Below are 19,916 nucleotides of genomic sequence, written 5' to 3'. Positions count from 1 at the left end.
TCCTTCCTTCCTTCCTTCCTTCCTTCCTTCCTTCCTTCCTTCCTTCCTTCCTTCCTTCCTTCCCTTCCTTCCTGTGAATGAGTGTTAATGTAAAACTTCAGTGGGTCTTCATTGTCTGTGATTTTTTTTTTTTTTTTTGTCGTCTTGCTTGTTAATAAATCTATTTGCTTTTTCTCCTGCTGAATCTGTCTGTAGTCATTCTTTGCAGCCAACCTGGAGCGGAGGGGAGAGGGGTGAACTCCATCTGCCGCTGCACTGCCTGACTCCTCCCTCTGTCTCCAGCCCCACTTTTCCACATTGCTTGTGAAGGAGACCCTCTCCGTATTGCTCCTATTGATGGGGGAACAGGCTTTGCTCAGCAGAGCCTGGTCTGTCCGCTGAACTGTCTGCAGCTGAGGGTGGGGATTGGGCCTTTGCTGGACAGTCTTAGGCCAGGCCCAGCTAGAGCTAACCAGCTCCTTCAGTTCCATATCTTGGCAGTGACCTTTGGAGAATGAGTCCTCTCTAGGAGATCCATGGAGACCTTCCCTTTTTGGTCTGTCTGTTTGTCTGCCCGTGTCCACCCTGTCCTGTTCTGTTTCCAGGGGAAGGAGCAGGATGTGAGCACAATCATCCAAGCCCTAAACGAATGCCTTGATGCCCTTCCCCGGCAGCAGCTGCAGAGAGTTGGGGGCATTGGAGTGTCGGGACAGATGCATGGCATCCTATTTTGGAAAGCAGGCCAAGGTACGCTGGGTGTGGGTTATGACCTCATGCTGTGGTCACTTAACAGACCAAGAACAGGGCTCTTAGACCAGGGTCAGGTTGTCCTGATGTGGGCATAGTACCTTGCTCCTCAGAACAAAATATCGTAGGCCATCATCTGTGTTTCGTGCAATTTTGTCTGAGTCAGATTTGTGATTAAGACTCAACTGTCTGCTTGTATATCCATGCGCGTTACTGTGGACAGCCAGAGGAGAAAGTGAGTGATTCTTTTCTGGGGTTCAGTAGAGAGGATTTCCTACATCTTTCTTTTTATTGTGCCAGCAGCAACAGGGTTATCTCTAACTAAACAAGATGTCAAGCCATGGAAACTGAAATTTGAATGTTTTAAAAGTAAATCAATTTTAATTTGTTATGCTTTGTGTACGTGTGTGTGTGTGTGTGTGTGTGTGTGTGTGTGTGTGTGTTTTCCCTTCCTCCACTTCATGTCTGGGGATGGACCTTTGTGTAGCGAGCACTTTTACTTGTTGCCCCCCCCCCCTTTTTTTTGAGTTGTGGTCTCGTGTAGCTCAGGCTGGCCTTATATAGTAGCTAAGGCTAATCTTGAACTGCTGACCCACCTGCCTCTACTTCCAGGTTTTCTTTTTTCTTTTGTGGTTCTAGGGATTCAACCTAGGGCCTCACATGTGCTAGGCAAGTATTCTATCACTGATCTATGGTTCTTTTTTTTTTTTTTTTCTTCTTCCTCCTCCTCTTCTTCTTCTTCTTCTTCTTCTTCTTCTTCTTCTTCTTCTTCTTCTTCTTCTTCTTTTTATTTTGAGATACAGGCTGGCCTTAAACTCACAATAGCTCAAGCAGGCTGCAAAAAAGACTTATGATCCTCCTGTCTTACACTCCTAAGTAGCTGAATTACAAGTCTGTGCCACCAGCCCCAGCTGGGTATAGTTTTAAATCTTTACAACATTTTACATAATTCTAGTTACTATCACTTTAATGGGCAAAACATTATTATTATTATTTTTTGTTCTTTGGTCCTGGGGATGGGACCCAGGGCCTCATGCATGCTGAATATGTGCATGCAAAGCATTGTTTCTCTGTCATCTGATGCAGGTTTGCTGTGCTGCAAAGGCAGTGCTGACGTGCTCTGTGTGGCCCTTAGGAGGAGACTGTGCCAGGGAAGCAACAATGAGCACTTCAGGTGCCAGGCGTCAGGCTAAGGATGCTACCTGCATGACCTCACCCGTCTTTCCCAACAGCTTTAGGATGTGTGACTGTCAGCACTGCAGATGAGGAGCAGGAAGGTCAGAGAGGTTAGAATAACATGCTCTTGGCCACACACCAACAATCCCTGTCTATCCCATTTCTGACACGAAGCCTCTTAGAAGACCAGTGCCGCAGGAGAGGAGTGGGTTGGGAAAGGGAGGGACTTCCCAACACAATGTCCACAGAAAGAATAGGCTTTGCAGGAAGTCACAGACTCCCTGATTTGGTTGGCATTACTTCTTTTTAAATGATAGAAAATGTCATAGAGACATAAACCAGAAAGGATAGTATTATATAACAAAACTCAGAAATAGTGTCATTTAGGCACAGATGGGTGTTATTTGTTTTTTGAGATGGCGTCTTGCACCTCCCAGACAGACACATGGTACTACCCCTGGCTGAGTACAGACACTTTAAGCAGAGGAGAAGTGGTTACTTGGAACTGATGGGTGATGTGGTTAAGAGGATCAGATGCTGGGTTCCCTCCTTCCTACCTGGAGAGCCAGCAGCTCAGGTCCCCTGGGCTGTGTGGGGGTGACTGGCCCGGTCTAGTGAGATATCCTCTGAGTCTTGCCCCCACAGGGCTGGGTGTCTGTTGTCAGGTCCAGGCAGACAAGCTTGGCTACAAGCAGCAGCAGGGCGATAAGGGCGCCAGAGCTGACCTCTTCCAGAGAGTCTAGGTTGTAAAAGCTTTTTAAATGCTCTAATTCTTTATTAACAAGAATAAATGTCCTTTTAATACTTCAACTCTTCCTAAAGGGGAGAGCACAGACCTAATGATTGCGGTCTGGTCATCTGCCTTCCTCTCTTCGTGTCTTCTGGACTCTGTACCAACCTCACAACCATCGGCCACATCTGTGGAAGAGCTGCTTAAAATTTCACAGAGCCAGCCTGCTGTCTTCTCATTTTGCTTTCTGCTTCTGGGAAGGAGGAAGTGTGTTTTCTGCCGCTGATTCCTCATGATGGAGTCCAGCAAAATCAGGTTTGGGATTGAGTGGTGCCTCTTTTAATGGTGTCCATAATTCAGGCTGATTTTAGTGCCTACCACATGGAGGCCATGTACCAGTCCTCTTGGGAGAGATAGAATTCGAGTGTAGAAGCCTGTCCCTTCCGGAACAGAGCCAGCGTGGTCAGGCACCAGCGAACAGAGGGCTAAGTGCTTCTGTGAGGGCACAGGCAAGCAAGCGGGAGTACTGGGAGTGATGGGCATTTTCTGAGAGGCCTGTGGTTAGGCCTGTTCTCAGAGTCCACTTTCAGGCTCAATAAAAGAGGGAGAGAAAGGGGCCTATAAAGCAAAGCCAAAAGGTGAGCTGCAGATGGGACAAAAACATTTGCCAATGTAGAGCAGGTGAAGGACAGACATCAGGCAAAGAGAAGGCAGACAGACCACGGGTCCTGGACAAACAGTTCCTGGAAGAGGAAATGCTGAGGAGAGGATGCTCACTGTTGTCCATAATTGGGAGACGGCAGATACCAATAACCATGAGACGTCATTTTCCACCCACTGGACAGAAAGAAACCAAACAACCTGGGCTATCAAAAATTGTCAAAGGGTAGAGAACTGGCTTATTATAGATGCTGCAGCTGGTATGTGACTGGTGGAAATGATCAGAGCTGTTCTGAAGGGCAGCTTCGAAAGGCCTCCAAAAAAGGCGGCTGCTGTGCCTCAGAAATTTTATTACTTGGAACTAGTCCAGGAGAAGTATTTGAGGAGGCATTGTCACCGTCCTTCACTGCATCTTTGTTTATTTTGGTAAAAACATGATATTTGCCCATAGGAACTCATTACATACACGCAGTCAGGCCCATGGCGTGGGACAACAGCTAAGAAGAATAGGGGCATTCAAGCATATTGACACACAGAGAACTCAAACATGTTGCTGGGCAGCAATAGACACAGTGAAGAGTTAGCGTTTAAACAAACACACCCAGGTCAACTTCATAAAGCAAAACCTGTTGTGTGAGTGTCTACAATAGACAATGGCTGGTAAGAATGCACAGTGATAAGAAGGGGCGCGATGAAGTGGGCAGCGGGCATGCAGAACCTTTGCCCATCTATAATATTTGAAGAGTCTTTAAAGTTGAGAATTCACTTACTTATTGTTGTGTCATTAAAGCTTCAAATTATAGCATCTTTTTACCAAAGGGAAGGAAGAGGAGGCAACATTGGAAAGAGGAGACACACGTTGGGCAAGATTCCGGAACAGATTTCCTAGATTCACACGCTGACCCTGCCATGCTGTCTGTTAGGTCTGTGAAGCTGGGCAGATTTTAAAAGCACTCTACTTTGGTTTTTCTTATGTGGGATAACAATCACGAAATCAAGTCCCAGCACCCAGCTCACACCTCGCTGTGGTAATACCAGTTCCAGTGGAATTAGTGCCTTCTTCTGGCCACCACTGGTACTGCATGCACGTGATGCACAGACATACATGTAGACAAAACATGATACATTAAACAAACAAAAATTACCACAGCGTAAATGAATTACTATTTTAAAGTGTGTTAAATAATATATGGCACATTATAAATATATATAATAAAATTATAATTCAAACAATATAAAAATGGGCTCAAAAGAGTTTTGGAAACAGACGAGGTGAGGGGGAGAGCTGGCGCTTCAGGTCGCAGCTTTGAGACTGAGGTGAGAAGCCCACAGGTAGATTCAGGCGGCTGTGCAGCTGTTGGGGCATCTGTCACAGGAGGAAGCACCCAATTCTGTCCCCGCCTCCTGGGATCACACAACACCAGGCTGGCACTTCCTCTGCTGTGCCGCATGCCAGGAATACTGACAGGCCGTCTGATAAGGCCCCTTTAGAGTCGTTAGCATGGTTTTGTCTGTAACGTGTCCCCAGATATTTTATAAAGAATTATTGTGTATCTTCTGTATGTGAGTTGCTTTGTCTGCATGTACACCTGCACGCCAGAAGAGGGCACTGTATCCATTATAGATGGTGGTGAGCCACCGTGTGGTTGCTGGGAACTGGACTCTTGACCTCTGGGAGAGCAGCCAGTGCTCTTGACTACCGAGCCGTCTCTCCACTCTGTCTCACCCCCTTACTCCATTCGTGTGTTTCACATGTCACTTAAGAGAGGACTTCCTGGACCACCTCAAATAACCTACCACTTTCTTTCCTCTTTCCCATTTGCACATTTTTTGCAGCAACTAAAAGTACCTGATATTCTATCTTTGCTTGTTTGTACTCTGTTTCTACATTAGCATATGAGCTTCCTGGAGGCAGTGGCTCTCCCTTGATCATTACTGCCTCCTCAGAGACTGGACTAGAACCAGTGTCTGATGCCCAGTGGACCGTCAGTGGATATGTCATTCAGTCACCAAGCGTGAGTAAATGAATGGATGCGTCACAGTGTAGGACTAAGTGGAGAGGGGCAGGTAACTCCCTTTCTTTGGTTTCCTATGAATAAACTTATAGAAAAACATAGTGACCTTGGATCTCAAATCTGAGGTCTGGGATCAGACACAGCCATGAAACTTCTACTCTGCTGGCAGACACCATTTTGCTGTCGGGGACAGAGGTTCTTATTGCTGTGTACTAAGTCTTGCTGTGAGCTGTTCTGGTCCCACGTGTTGCATCAGCATTCTTTTCCAGCTGCTGCGGTGGTTGTAATTAAATTGTGTGGTGGTGGGAGAAAGAGCCATATCTGAGGAGAAGATGTGTAGGGGAGGTAAGCTGTCTTTTTCAAAGGCTGCCAGAAACACCCTGAGGCTAAGGGCAGGGTTAGCCATGCTAGCTCTCTGCTGCTTATGGAGAGGAAAGGTTCATTTCCGCTCACTGCTTCGGAGGGAGGTTTCAGTGAAATGCTTTGGACAGATCATGGTGGAAACAAGTGGGAGGGATAAACTTTTCTCCTTGTAGTTAGGAAGGAGACAGGAGAGACAGAAAATAAACTTATGTCCCACAATCTCTCTCTTTAAAATTTTATGAGCTTTTATTTATCTTTATTATATGTGTATGAGTGCTTGCCTGAATGTCAGGGTGCCATGTGCATGCAATTCCTGATGAGGCCAGAATGATACAGACTGTTCAGGTGGATCCTGGGAATTGAAACGGGGTCTTCTGGAAGAGCAGCCAGTGCTCTTAACTGGCGAGCCATCTCTCCAGCCCCCCACTCCCCAACAATCTCTTTTGAGAGCACGTCCTCAAAGACCTAAGGATCTCTCACTGAGTTCCACCTCTTAAAGTTTCTACCCCCTCTCTGCAGCATGAGATGGGACCAAGCCTTTAATACGCAGACCCTGGACGGCAGTTCAGTGTGAAGCATAATGCAGTGAAGGCTCCTCAGCAGCCCGCCTTCTCTAGTGCTCACCGAGTGTTCTCTCTGTGCCGCCAGCGCTGCCCATGCTCTCAGCCTTACCTCATTTAACATAGACAACGCCACAGACCACACACAGGACTCTAACAGAATCTTAACTTCAACCCTGTTCTTGCTAGAACCTGAGGTAAAAATGTCAGAAACACCAGGATCCAGGGATCCAGATTTCCAAGTGCTTTCTGGTTCTGAACTTCCAGATGGCTGTCACCAAGATACTGAGCTAACATGACCTTTGTTCCAGGTTTCAGGGGAACCATAAGAGGGAAAACACACACACACACACACACACACACACACACACACACACACACACACAGAGAGAGAGAGAGAGAGAGAGAGAGAGAGAGAGAGAAAATGGGAGAATACTGTGAGAACCCTGGGGGTTTGGGGGACTCATTTGTTGTTGTTACTGGTGTGTGTGTGTGTGTGTGTGCGCATGTGTGGTAGTTTGGGCCAAGTAACAGACAGCCATTCCCCAGGGGAATTCTGGCTTCCCCAGCCCACTACAGTCCCACAGGAACATGGGTGTCTTCAGGGATGAAGTGAAGACATTAGAGAAAAGAAGGTGGCCCCATCCAGTTCCAGAGTTGGTGACTTATAACCTAAGACTTCATGTAACATCACTTGTTCTTGGGGCTCAGATGGGAAGCCCTGGCATGAGGAGATAATCTGTGGGCCGGGGTGGGTTACCGGGATCTACCCAGAAGCTGCATCCTTCTTCCAGATTTTAGGACTACCTGGCCCGCCGATGTCCCAGCGGGGTAGTCAGTGCTACTGGGGAAACGAGCTCAGAGGCTAGGGTAACAGACACTGAAGAACGGAAAGTATTGTCCTGTGCTCATTTTCATATATCTTTGTGTGTGAACTCAAGTGTGCACAGGCATGAGTGTGTCTGCATGCCAGTGAGTGTGAAAATCACTGGACAGCTTGCAGGAGCTGGCTCTCGCCTCTGCCGCGTGGGGATCGAACTCAGGTGGTCAGGCTTGGCAGCAGAAGCCTGACGAACTGCGCCATCTAACCTGCCCCAAGACAGATCTCAGTCTCGTCATTCAGCATGATATCTGTTCTGAAATTTCATTCAGTTCTATATTCTATTAGTTCTATTATTAATTTCACACATTACAGTCTTTCAACTGCTATGCTTTTCTACCTAATTTTCCTGATTCTTTTCTTTATTTCTGTTTTATTTACTTTACTATTTTGTTTTGTTTTTTGAGGCACCGGTTAAATGCATAACTAAAGGAATAAGATTTAGACACCTCTGCTTCATAGGAGATACAACAAAGGATTGGTGTGGATCTACCACAGATAATGTTTTAACACACTGAAGGAAAGGAACTTTGAACCTAGACTGTTCTAATGGATCAACTTTGAGAGCATGAAGAGCATTCTGAGGCACAGAGGCATGCAGATGCAGAAAGATGTGCTGCAAGCAGTTTTAGATAAGTATTTAAGTCAGAGGACAGGGAATTTCACAAGATGTTAGAAGAGACAGATGCAATAAGCTTGGCCAGACCTCTTAGTGAAGCTTAGTGTCTTTAAAAACAATCGATGAATTTGGGCTTTGGACTGTAGCTCAGGGGTAGAAATGTGCTCAGTATTTGAGAGGCCCTGGGTGCCATCTCTAGTATGACAAGCAAATGGTGAGTTGGCTCAGAACAAAATAAAAGAGAAATCATCTTGGTGATCAACCTGATGTCAAACCTAGAAAATTTTGTCATGATGAAGGTTGGAAGGACACAGAGCAGGAGACTTTGAGAGTTTGTTAAACATCTCCTCTTATGGAAAAGGGGACACAGTATCAGTATCAAGTTAGAAACAAATTAACAAACCAAACCAACCAAGTCATAAAATAGTCTGGGTATGGCAGTACTGTGGCATGCAGGAAACTGAGGCAGGAGGATCAAAAATTTGAGACCAATTCTGGCTATGAGCTATATAGCAAGACCCTGTCTCAAAAAATCCAATCCAACCCAATCCTTCCCCACCTACCGAGTCCACCCTCAGTCAAGAAGAATGAAAGAGAGAGAGAGAGCAGAACAGAGAGGCTTGACACATGGAGGACGTGAGTGGCTTGCCCAGGGTCACTCAGCCACTCTGATATCAGAACCATGTATGAAGCACTGTCTCCGAGTGGAAATGTCTGTGCTATAAACTAGCTGGCAGAGAATGTTCAGGGCATGCCCGTATGCAACTCAGTGCTGTTTCCTCCATTTTTGCCATCTCCTTTGTTGCAGGCTGTGAGTGGACAGAGGGAGGGCCTGGCCTTGTATTTGAGCCCAGAGCTGTGAGCCACTTGATTACATGGCAGGATGGCCGTTGTAACAGTGGTTTCCTGGCTTCTCTGCCCAAGCCTGCATCTCATCTCAGTGTGGCCACAGGGTTTGGCTGTGCAACCATCTTCTGGCTTTTGAAAAACAGGTATGATTACTGCCTTTGAACCAGCACATGATTTCTGGGGTGAGAACAGGCAGGGACTGCATCTCTAGCTAGTCACCATCTCTCTGCCTGCTGCCCTGTGTCTTGAGTGTGGCCTGGTACAAGTTGGGGTTACAAGGGCCAGATTTGGTCCTGAATGGTTCATTTGTGGAAGATCACTGTTGGTTGTCTGCTTCTAACCTAGGATGGGGGTTGAGGTTCGGGGTGGGGAAGGAGACAGATAGAGACAGGGAGGGTAAGAAGTGCCTTGCCAAGGTGAGTTCACAGTGGGGTGAGGACCAGGGGATTCTTTCCTGGTCACAGTGTGTCTTCCCCCTGGTGCTGGCTTGAGATAGCTTTTTCTCCAGTGGCTGGGACAGTCTTTCCCAGGGATTCAGTGTCTTGAGCCTCAGTGTGTGGGGTTGTGGCTGTGCCCCAGTGGTTCTATGTCTAGTCCCCTCTGCTCACAGCTAGGCACAGCATGAGCTTCCATATCCTCATTAGATTGTACTGAACTGTTTTTGGTGTGACAAACAGCCCGGAGTTCCTGAAGTCCTACGATGCAGCTGGCACCATTCAGGACTATGTGGTTGCCATGCTGTGCGGCTTGCCAAGACCCCTGATGTCTGACCAGAATGCTGCTAGCTGGGGCTATTTTAACACCCAGAGCCAGAGCTGGAACTTGGAGATGTGAGTATGATGTCATGGATCCAGAGGAAGAGGGAGAGCTTCAGTGCGGTTTGGGAGTACCCATGCTTCACTGTGTTTTAAAGTATGAGTAGGATGAAAAGACATCTGCTGGAGGGATGCCTGTCAGGCTCATTCTACACAAATGTTTGCCTTTGCAGGTACAAAACTCCAGGGCGCTGTAAGTTCTCTTCCTTCAGGGCCTCAATTTTGAGCCCTGAGATACAGTTAGAAGTGCATGGTAGTTCAGGTAAAGAGCTTCCTGGTACGTTTCAGGCAGCCTTCACTAACCACGAGCAATGGATGTACTGGGTGTTCATGAGGATGCTGGCTGGGCCTGGTTTGGTTTGGAATGTGCTAACCAACTCTAACAGTACTGGCGCCCCGGTGTCCCCTTTTGCAGAGGGTTTGTGTCCCTTCGAACACAGGTATTGGAATGCCTTGAAGTCTGGCTCCTGTGTAACCCTCTCCCACCTTCCTCCTCTGTTTGTGGCTGCTGTTGAGACAGGTTGTCCCCCAGCTCACTCCACAGTGAATCTCATGTTTTTGTTCACTGTTTACAAAACCCAAGCTCATGACTTAAACGCCAGAGCCATTTTGTGGTGACGTTGCCCTCTGCCCTCCCTTCTGCTGTGTGTAAGCTGCGGCACCGCTTTTCCAGGGACAGAAAAGGCCACATGACTGAACGCCACATGAACCTCTAGGGCTCACTTTTGTCTTTCAGACTGGAAGTGGCAGGCTTCCCTGTCCACCTGCTCCCCGACATTGCAGAGCCAGGCAGCGTGGCAGGCAGAACCTTTCACACATGGTTTGAGATCCCGAAGGGAACACAGGTGGGCGTGGCCCTGGGTGACTTGCAAGCCTCTGTGTATTCCTGCATGGGTCAAAGGACTGATGCAGGTAAACCTCCTTTCGTGCCCCCCTTAGAATCACGCTGACGTCTCCTCAGTACCAACTCTGACCCGGGGTCCAAGACTTACAGTGTAGCTACAAGCTCAGCATCCTGGGGTTCTGGGAAGAGGAAAACACTTTCTTCCCTGCAGGGGAATCCCTCTGTGGGAAGCTGCCAGGACTCAGGGTTCTCTCCCCTGTGCTGGCCACCTGGGCTTTATCCCTGGTGGGGCTAGGAGAAGGAGAAGGCTCTCTTTCTTTCTATGTATTCCATGAGCAACAAAATAGAGCTAAGCTGGGGCCATAGTTCAGTGGCTAAATACTTGCCCAGCGTGCACAGGGCCCTGGCTCTGTTCTCAGAATGAGGGGTGAGTCAGGAGGAGGAAACTAGAGCTGTATTTATTGTGCGCTTGTCAAAGGAAGGCACATTAGATGCACGCTAAGTACAGAACCCTTCCTGTCAGAACAGTCTCCATTTGGTTTCTTTTCAAGAGTCTATGACACCTAAGAACGTGGGGTTGTGAAGTAGTGTAGGCCCTTGGAAAAAGTCTCCAGGTCCTCACAGCTTAAATGTGGGGTTACCATAGGACCTGACCATTCCAGTGCTGGAGACACAGCTAAAGAACTAGAAACACATGTCCGAACAAACTCTCCAACCCCATGGTTTATGCCAGTCTTGTTCAGTACAGCCCCAAGCAGAAACAACCTGAATGGAGTGTGAGAAATGTGGCTGTATATACAGTTAACAGGGATCGAAGTACTGAACACTACCATGTAAAGAGTGAAAGACAGACACAAAGCCATAGTCATTAGCAGACAGTGTCATAACGTCATGGCGGGCCCCTGTAGAGAGAAAGATGATTGGCTGCTAGAGGCCACGGTGAGTGCTTCTTACAGGGGACATTTTCTTTTTAGAGTGATAGAAATGTTTTAGAGTTGGTTAGAGGTAAAGGCCGCTCCCAGGAAATGGAGGAAGGACACCTTTTTCCTATCGTAGGGTCATAACACAGATTACTTGTGACACCAGATGCATCGCGTTTCTGCACAGACCAGCAAACAATGAGCTGGGAGACAGCAGCCAGAAGTCCTCCAGTTCAGTTCAGCCCTGAGGAGATCCCACAGGAACTCCCCCCTCACACGTCAGCGTAAGGCGTTTGTTCTGGGCCTCTGAGCAGCTGTGTGGAGGATAAAGTGCCCAATCTGTCTCTGTCTGTGTGCTTTGGAGAGATATGTTGGCTGGTTTATTTTAAAGCATATAGCAAAGGATCAGTTGAAGAGACGGATGGAGGGCAAGGCATAGGAGCCAGCATGTGTGTTTCTATACCGGGTCTCGTCCATGCCTCCCTCCAAAAGCCTCATGTCGTAGTCACAGGAACCTTTATTCTCTCCTTCAAGCCCCAGGTCCTCTGGATGAGTAGCCAGTGTTCTTAAGTACAGAGCCATCTCTTCTTCCCCTAGCATTTTTTTTTTTTTTGACAGTCTTATGTAGCTCAGGCTGGCCTTGGACTCTTTATTCTCCTGTCTGTACTTCCCCTGCTTCCTGAGTTCCTAGATGCAAGTGTGTAACACTATGACTAGCTCCCTTCCCCCCCCTAAAAACCATGCTATTGAAAATGCTGGTATAACCACTACAGCCGAAAGCCACGAGTAGAAATTGATAAAGAAAAAGGTTTATTCAGCTTATGGCTCTAGAGGTTTGGCCATAAAACTTTGAGAACCATCTAGTCTTGGGCCTTCTTTCTAGATCATAGCAGGACAAAGGACATCACACAGGAAGACAGAAAACTAGCCTGTGTGAGCTAGCTTTTCTACAAAGCTGCTCTCACCATAACCCACAAATCTACTAATCAATGAACCATCTGACTCAACTTGGAAAGCTCCTGCTGGATGCCCTTTTTAGCCTCATAATGGATTGAATTCCATGATGAGTTTACACGAGGACTTTCTAGTCAGAGCAAGGCCCCCTTCCTGGGGTGGCTGGATTCTCTGCTTCCATGGGCAGGGGTGGTGAGGTCCCTTCGCTGGCCCTGACCCTGTGCTGAGGCAGGTGGGGCCCTGGGCTGCTGGCTCCCAGCCTTGCTGGAGGGTTTGCTGTGCACAGCGTGAAGGGCCTTTGTTCCCTTTGAGGCTATTTTTGTTTTTGTAGCTTTTTATCCCCCAACAGATGAGGAAGTTGGACACTGACGTCAGTTTGGTCTCCAAACCTGCCAGCTGGAGAAGTAATGCACTATTACTCCTGCTTTACGTTATTTACTAGACGTGAGCTGCTGCGTCCAGGGCACACTCAGTGGGCACAATTGGCTATACCTCTTAAAAGAACACACTATTGAAGAACACACATATTTTGAACAGGATCACACTTTGCACCCGCCAGCTTTGCTATGGCGTTATGATGCGCGACCTTGAGTTAGCCACACAGGCCTAAGCTCTGCCATCTCTGTGCAGTTCTCAACATCAGCACCTCTGTCCAGCTGGCCGCCTCCATGCCTGTGGGATTCCAGCCTCCGCAGACTCCGGATCCGGCAGCCCCCGTCGCCTTCTTCCCTTACTTTGCCAGGACCTACCTAGGGGTGGCAGCATCCCTCAATGGAGGCAATGTGCTGGCCACGTTTGTCCACATGCTTGTTCAGTGGATGGCAGATCTAGGTAAGCTGTAGCCCTCAGAGTCGGTGTTTTCTGCTTGCTGCTCTTGTCGCTTACTGTGTACTGTCCAGACCCAGTCTCCCACCTAGCTGAGTCTCAGCCTGCCTGCCCCAGGACTCCTGAGCTTTCAGCTTCCTTTCCTCCACTCTGTCTCTGAAATGTCACTATATACTTTTTTCTTTTTTTTTAATTTTATTTTTGGTGGCAGAAGGCTGGGCACCTTCCCCTGACCTTGACTGTGAATTATTGCAACAGTTTCCTAGCGGCCCCCAGGTCTTCTGGCTCCTTACACTTAAGGCCTTCCTTCCAGACACACATGAACAAAAAAGACCACGATGTTGGACAATATTATAAAATCCTGATAGCACTTACTCTGCTCTGCAGTTCCTGCCTTGATTTCTTAGAAGGCCAGGTTTCCTCTGCTCTGTGTGTAAGGCGGCACCTGTAGCTGTCTTCTGCCAGTGGTTTGTTCTGTATGTCCCGAAGGTAGACATTTCCGGTCAGCCATCAGGTTTAGGGAGATTGTGACCATCAGGTGCAATGATCACCGGAACATGTCAAAGTCAGATAACTGGAAACATGGAATATGGGAACAGGGTGAGCCACAGGAAAAAGGCACGAGGCAGGCTTCTGCTGGCTGAGCGCACAGCTGGCAGGCTGGGGTTGGCAAATCGTGGGGTAAATTCCACCTTCTTGGATGGGATCCTCTTAGTGGGAAGAACCAGGAGGCCCTCCAGGCAAACCCATAATCACACACTGCTGTAACTGGATTGGGTTGACCAGCTGTTCTCTGAGCTGTTTTTCTTTCCTGTAAAAGAGGCGGTGCTCTAGTTGGCCGGGGAACCTGGGAGAATGGATTCTAAAAATGAGGTAGATTAAAGTCTCATGCAATAGCCAACTTCATTCAGAGCATTAGACAATTTATACTCTGAAGGTTAAGAGGTCACACAAATAAAGTACACAGTCACAAGGGCAAGCCCATGGCAGTGGGCAAGCTGAACACGACAGCAGCATGCTTTGCCAGAGAGGCATACAAACAAACACCAATAGCTACTTGTAATGAATAATGTAAGCAAACTCACTCTTATTCTTTACATTTGGGAAGAACATGAAAGCACATTCCAAGAACAATTCCATGTTTTGAAGAAACTGGTCACAAGACTCTTGTTTTCTTGGAGTTTCCTCACTGCTCAGAATTCCGCTCCTACAACTTCATTCTTGGTCCGTGTTCAGCCACTATTCCATGTATATCTCTGTATCTCTCACAGTCTTCTTCTTTTTTTGGGGGGGGGGGGTGAGGCAGGGAGTGCTTTCAAGATTAGTGATTTTATATACTTTAACCTTTTATGAAATTCCACTGTCGTGTACATTCCTGTTTGATCAGCTCCCACAAGGTCTTACACATTTATATGCTGTGTGATCTTAAGAACATGAGTTTTCAAAAAGCTTTTCTGTGTTGGGGATTGTGTTGTTGTAAGTATAAACCTTAGAAGTGTTGAGCTATATTATGTTTACTATTAGCCCTAAGATTATCATGGCGGTATTAGTTAACTTGCTACCACAAATAGTAAGACATGGACACCTGTTAGATTTATTTACTCTGGACGGGGCAGATATTTTCCTTATACTGTCCCAGTATCCCCACCATCCATTTTCCATCCCATCAATGCCATCCACCTTAATCCTCCTTATCTGGTCTACCTTCCACCCACAATCCCATAGTATTTGCTTGCTTGTATTCTTCATCTGGGCTTTTTTTTTTTTTTATGCCATTATTGGAGTCCTTCCTCCAGACCCACATGAGTTCTTCTCTAGGCTAACTCATCTTGGAGTCCTCCTTCTTCCTCTCCTCCTGTCTGTCTGTCTCCAGTGATTCTCCTCAAAAGCCGGGGAACCTAGCCATGCCCACCCCATTCTGCCCTGCCCAGGTATAGGCTGTTTAATCAACCAATCAGGTTGATTTAGGCAGGTTTTCATAACAAGGATGGCTGTATCTGGCAGGCAGTAACCAGATCTTCAGGGCCAGTAATCAGCATTAAACCAACCTCCAACAATTGTCCTTTTCTGTCTAAATAAAAAGGCCACTTTTTATACAGTAAGAATAATTATGAAACAATTTTAAGAACCAACAGCTAAGGCTTATATATATAAAGTCTAACTGTAAATGCTTTTGACAATCTTGAAGACAATATTTTATCTGTGAGGGTCTAAGGTTTTATACCTAAGTTATTTTATGGTGTGTATCTATAAACCTAAAAACAACCTAAAAACCTGTCTAGACCTGAAACATATTTTAAATTCCAGGCAACTAATTGTAATTCCTAAGCAAGCTAATTGTAATAATATGACTATTTGGTCTTCAACTACATCAGAGCCTTGAGAAGGAATAAAATTAATTACTTGAGTAAATAGGAAGCACATGCTAGCAGCTTCAAAAAAAAGATAGAGACAGTTTACTGCCTGAACAGCTGCCCAAGACTCTATAATGTTGGAACATCAGGAATTGACCCAACTCCTTAAACATGGTAGGCAAATATTCTCTGCTTAACCTAAGGACAGAGTTTAAAGAAAACTAACCATAGGTGAAGATTTATACATAGACAGACCCACCATTTCCCCCAAGTTCTACTCTTGACAGCTAGACACTCTAAATCCTTACAGTTTCTCTATATGCTTTTAAGATACCCCAGTTTATTTTGGTATGAGAACTAGATTGAATTTTTTTCTCCTTTATTTTTATTTTATGTGTATGTATGTTCTTGACTGCATTTATGCCTGTATCACAAGCATGAAGTGCCCTGAGAGGCCAGAAGAGGGAGCTGTATCCCCTGGGACTGGGGTTACAGACCTTGTGAGTGCTGGGAATTGAAACCACATCCTCTGGAAGAGCAAATGTGGGCTTGAGAAGAATTTTCTGGTGGGAAGGCCTCCAGACAGAGCTTGCTTGGCTTCACTGGCCACTTGAGTGCAAAAGTGTCTAGGTTTTGGCTCTGGTGTGTTCCTGCCTACGGAAACTTCTTATCCTCCCAGGCTTGAGCCCCTGTGGGAGAGGCAGCGCCTGGCTTTTGTGCCTCGGCATCTTCCTCCACAGAGCCACAGATGGCAGGTTCCGGTTTTCGCCCTGGACCACTGGCCCTCCAAATGTGGGTCAAAACCTCTTACTCTATGATGTTTCCTCTTCCATGCTTTTTGTTCCTGATTTTCTCATTTGAAAAAGGAAGTTGGAAGCTTGATGTCGTGGCACATGCCTTTAAGGTGGTGCAGGTGGATTTTTATGACTTTGAAGTCAACCTGTCAATTCCAGGCCAGCCCAGGCTGCACAGTGAGAACTTGGGGTTGGGGGCGAGGAAGAAACTCTGGACTGGGGATGTAGCTTAGAGGCAGAGTACAAGCTTAGTATATGCCAGGACCTGGATTTGATCCCCAATGCCTAAACACAAACACGAAAACAAATAGCTGATATTTTAGTGACGTTCTTAGAGGGATCAGGCTATGACTGGCTCCATACAGTGTTGAGGAGTGCACGTAATTGAATTTGTGTGCACGAGGCTCTGGTGGTGTGACTCACCATGGCTCTCTAGGTTACTGAATCTCACAGATGCTAGGCAGGTGCCCTCCCACCGAGTCACACCCAAACCCCATTGCGGGCTGGGAACATATCTTAGTTGGTAAAGTGAAAGTACGAGGACCTGAGTTTGGCATGCTAGAATCCACATAAACGCTGGGTCTTGGGAAGCTGGGATAGATGGGCTATTTACAGAGCTCATTGCCAGCCAGCGTAGCTAAAGACTAGTGACCTCCATTTTAGTGAGAAACCTTGTCTCAAAAAGAATGTGGATCAAGACACCTGATGTCAACTTTTGGTCTCTACATGGCCATACACACATGTGCACTCCACCCATATGCATGTACCCACCTGAACAAGTACATACAGCACACATGTGCATACACACATACAGGCTCTTCCAAGACCCAGGGTTGATTCCCCATGCTCAGAAGTGCCGACTTAGGCTGGGGACGGGTGTGGCTAAGCACGGAATTTCTAGATGCCCTTCAGGTGAGTCCGACGTCAGCGCATTTGCACTGCCAGTGTGGCCAGCAATGCTCTGCCTCTGGGTTCTTCTCATACACACAGACTAGCAAGGTCTGCCCAGATCCCCTGAATCAGAAGCTGGGTTTGTATTTCATATTGATATTTCGGAAGCACCTGAAGCTTCACGCTGGTGGCTCTCCAACCTGGCTGCATCACAGAATCTATAGCCTAGACCTGTTCCAACAGAGGGTCTGGGAGTGGGTTCCACAGTCCCTTCAGAGCGACTCATGCTATTACGGCTAACAACACTTAGCAAAGAGCCCCTGGGATGGGAAACTAGTCCCCATCAAAGCTGGGCTCATTCTCCCTCAGCTAAAGGAAGGTTAGAGATCAGAGTGGGTTTTTTTTTTTTTTTCCTTTTTATGGCTCTTAGGGCTCAAATCATGCTAGGATGATGGTGCTCTACTATTAGGCCTCATCCCAGCTGCCAAAGTGATTCTAATTTGAAAGTGTATTGCAGTAAAAAAAACAAAACAACAAAACCTCTTCCTTATTATTTATACTTTTAATTCTTTTTTTGAAATGAGGATCTCACTCTACGGACCAAGTTGGCTTCTAACTTGTGATCCTTCTGCAGGGCTAACATAGAATAGGGACTGAAATTGACTGGGATGCTGGCCTGACATCAGTCAGCTGCAGATAGCCAACATAGCACTTCTTCCTGGGCCCCAGCTATCCATGCATATAAGAATGGCTTAAGCTACATCCATGTAGCAAGGATACTTCAGTGTGGGTCCATGGCTGCAGTGAGACTGCTAATGGCTCAAATAGCAGTTCAGACGATGCTTGCTAATGGTTGTTTACATTTGTTTCCTTAGGATCCCATAGCTGTGTTATAGTTATGATCTCAGTTTAGGGTTAGGAATCACAGTAATACAGATGAACTGTCTTCCAGCTGCAGCTACAAGGAGACGAATGACTGGCATCTAGAGCAGAGTTGGCCAGCCAGACTGAATCTCTGAGCTCGAAGCTTCCAGCAGTGTGAGAAGTGGCAGATAGACCTGTCCCTTCGTCCTGGGGATTCTAAAACAGTCTCTGCCTGCCATCATGGGCTGCATGATCTCACACAGATCTTCTGTTTCTGACAGGCCTGGAGGTTGAAGAATCCGCTGTCTATTCACGCATGATCCAGGCAGCTGCACAGCAGAAAGATACCCATCTCACCATCACCCCAACAGTGTTGGGGGAGAGGCACCTGCCGGACCAGCTGGCCTCTGTGACTAGAATCTCCTCCTCTGACCTTTCCCTGGGGCATGTGACCCGGGCCCTGTGCAGAGGCATTGTTCAGAACCTGCACTCCATGCTTCCTTTTCAACAGCTCAAAGAGTGGGGTGTGGAGCGGGTGATGGGGAGTGGGAGTGCGCTGTCCAGGAATGAGGTGCTGAAGCAGGAGGTCCAAAGGGCATTCCCTTTGCCAGTGTGCTTTGGGCAGGATGTAGATGCAGCCTTTGGGGCAGCTTTGGTTATGCTCCAAAGAGATCTTAGCCAGAAGGTGCTTTAGTTCAGGAAGCTCTTAGGCTAAAGGAATGCTGGGAATTTTATCTAATTGACAATGCCAACATAATCTCTGGGTTGTCCTTTTCCTGGACGGTTCTGTGAGCAGACTGTAAGTTATATTTGATATTGAGGTATTATCTAGATTGATCAAGATCTTACCTTGAGAGTATATGATAATCATGCACCCAGGAATCATTAACCAGGCCCCAAACTAGTGTCTTCCAAGAACAGGATGTTCTGAGAGCTTATTGCAAATGAAAATGTGGGTGATTGAGAAAATGGAAGAGAGGAAGGAAACTGGGAAGAGGGAGAGAGAGAAAGAGAGAAACACAAACTGTTTCCTGGTTACTAGGCTCGTCTGTGATTCACTTGTAGACAGAGAAGAAAGATGACTTAAGAACCAACAGTCTGGTAGCCATGGCTCCAACTAAGCAAAGAAGCCCTGCTTTAACTTACATCCAACTTTCAGATTGGTCTGTACATGTGGTCCAACTTTGAGTCAAGTGCATTATTGGAAAAATCCCTCCTGCTGGTTTGTTCCAGAGACCTAAGAACATGGAGACAGGGTGGAGGAGGAGGCTTCCTGCCATGTGGATCTGTTTCTGGGAAAGTGTTGCACTGGGGCTACCCTGGGTCCTCTCAACACAACTGGCTTGGAGGCACATCCCAGAGAAGAAAGGGGACCACGGAGCACTGTGATGAACACCATCTGACAGGCTGTTTTCAAGATGGCAGCAAGGCACCAGCCCTTTTCTATGACTGCGCACAGCCATACATCTCTCTAAATCTGGCCACAGATAGTAGGCGGTTTCATGATTTCTCCCTTTCTTCAGAGTCCCACCCCTTCCTCTGTGGTGAAGGTCTTGCTGGCCTCTGCTGGTTCTGGCTCAGTAGAAGTGTCCTGTTCCGGTGGGCATGCACATAGGGGTCAGAGAACCACCTGTCTCCCCATGTGGCAGCACCTTCCAGGAGAGGGTCACCATCATTGTGTCTACTTCCGGCCTCCTAAAGGACCCAAGGCTCGGGGCACTGTGACTTTGGGGGCAGCTTCTGTTGTCTCTTTGTATGAGTCATTTTACAAGCTATGATTAGGGGAACCCTTTTGCCTCCCACTGCTGGCTATAATTCAGAAAATTGAATAAAGTTCATTTTTCCAGAGTCTTGTCTCGCTGACAAACACCCAACCCCCCCACCCCCCATTTGGAGGCAGCTGTCATGATTGACATGGCTGCAGGAACCCTCATGACTAGGTATGGTGGTGCATGCTTTTAGTCCCAGCCCTCCGGAGGCAGAAACAGGTGAATCCCAGTGGGTTCCAGGTCTCCGTAGTGAGCGCCAAGAGAGGCCGAGCTAAGAAAATGCTGCTACACAAAAACGCCTTGCCCAT

The 19,916-nt window shown here is 47.2% G+C and overlaps 1 protein-coding gene across 2 annotated transcripts in view; it reads left to right on the top strand.

The window, feature by feature from the left end:
- Shpk (sedoheptulokinase) overlaps positions 1-19,687 on the top strand; it is a 26,052-nt gene extending 6,365 nt beyond the window's left edge. The window contains exons 2-7 of one of the 2 annotated variants that reach the window (XM_055597296.1): positions 585-726; positions 8,538-8,721; positions 9,256-9,408; positions 10,130-10,305; positions 12,742-12,942; positions 18,121-19,687. In XM_055597296.1, the coding sequence (XP_055453271.1) occupies positions 585-726; positions 8,538-8,721; positions 9,256-9,408; positions 10,130-10,305; positions 12,742-12,942; positions 18,121-18,533 (1,269 nt within the window). In that variant the 3' untranslated portion in view covers positions 18,534-19,687. The remainder of the gene's footprint in view (positions 1-584; positions 727-8,537; positions 8,722-9,255; positions 9,409-10,129; positions 10,306-12,741; positions 12,943-18,120) is intronic. The other variant, XM_055597297.1, reaches the window with a different exon arrangement.
- The last annotated feature ends 229 nt before the right edge of the window (positions 19,688-19,916 follow it).

The sequence above is a fragment of the Psammomys obesus genome, unplaced genomic scaffold, assembly GCF_907164565.1.
Source record: "Psammomys obesus unplaced genomic scaffold, mPsaObe1.curated_primary_1811, whole genome shotgun sequence".
NCBI classification, from domain to species: Eukaryota; Metazoa; Chordata; class Mammalia; order Rodentia; family Muridae; genus Psammomys; species Psammomys obesus.
Note: the sequence above shows the minus strand (reverse complement) of the source record. Positions and strands in the feature narration are given on the sequence as shown.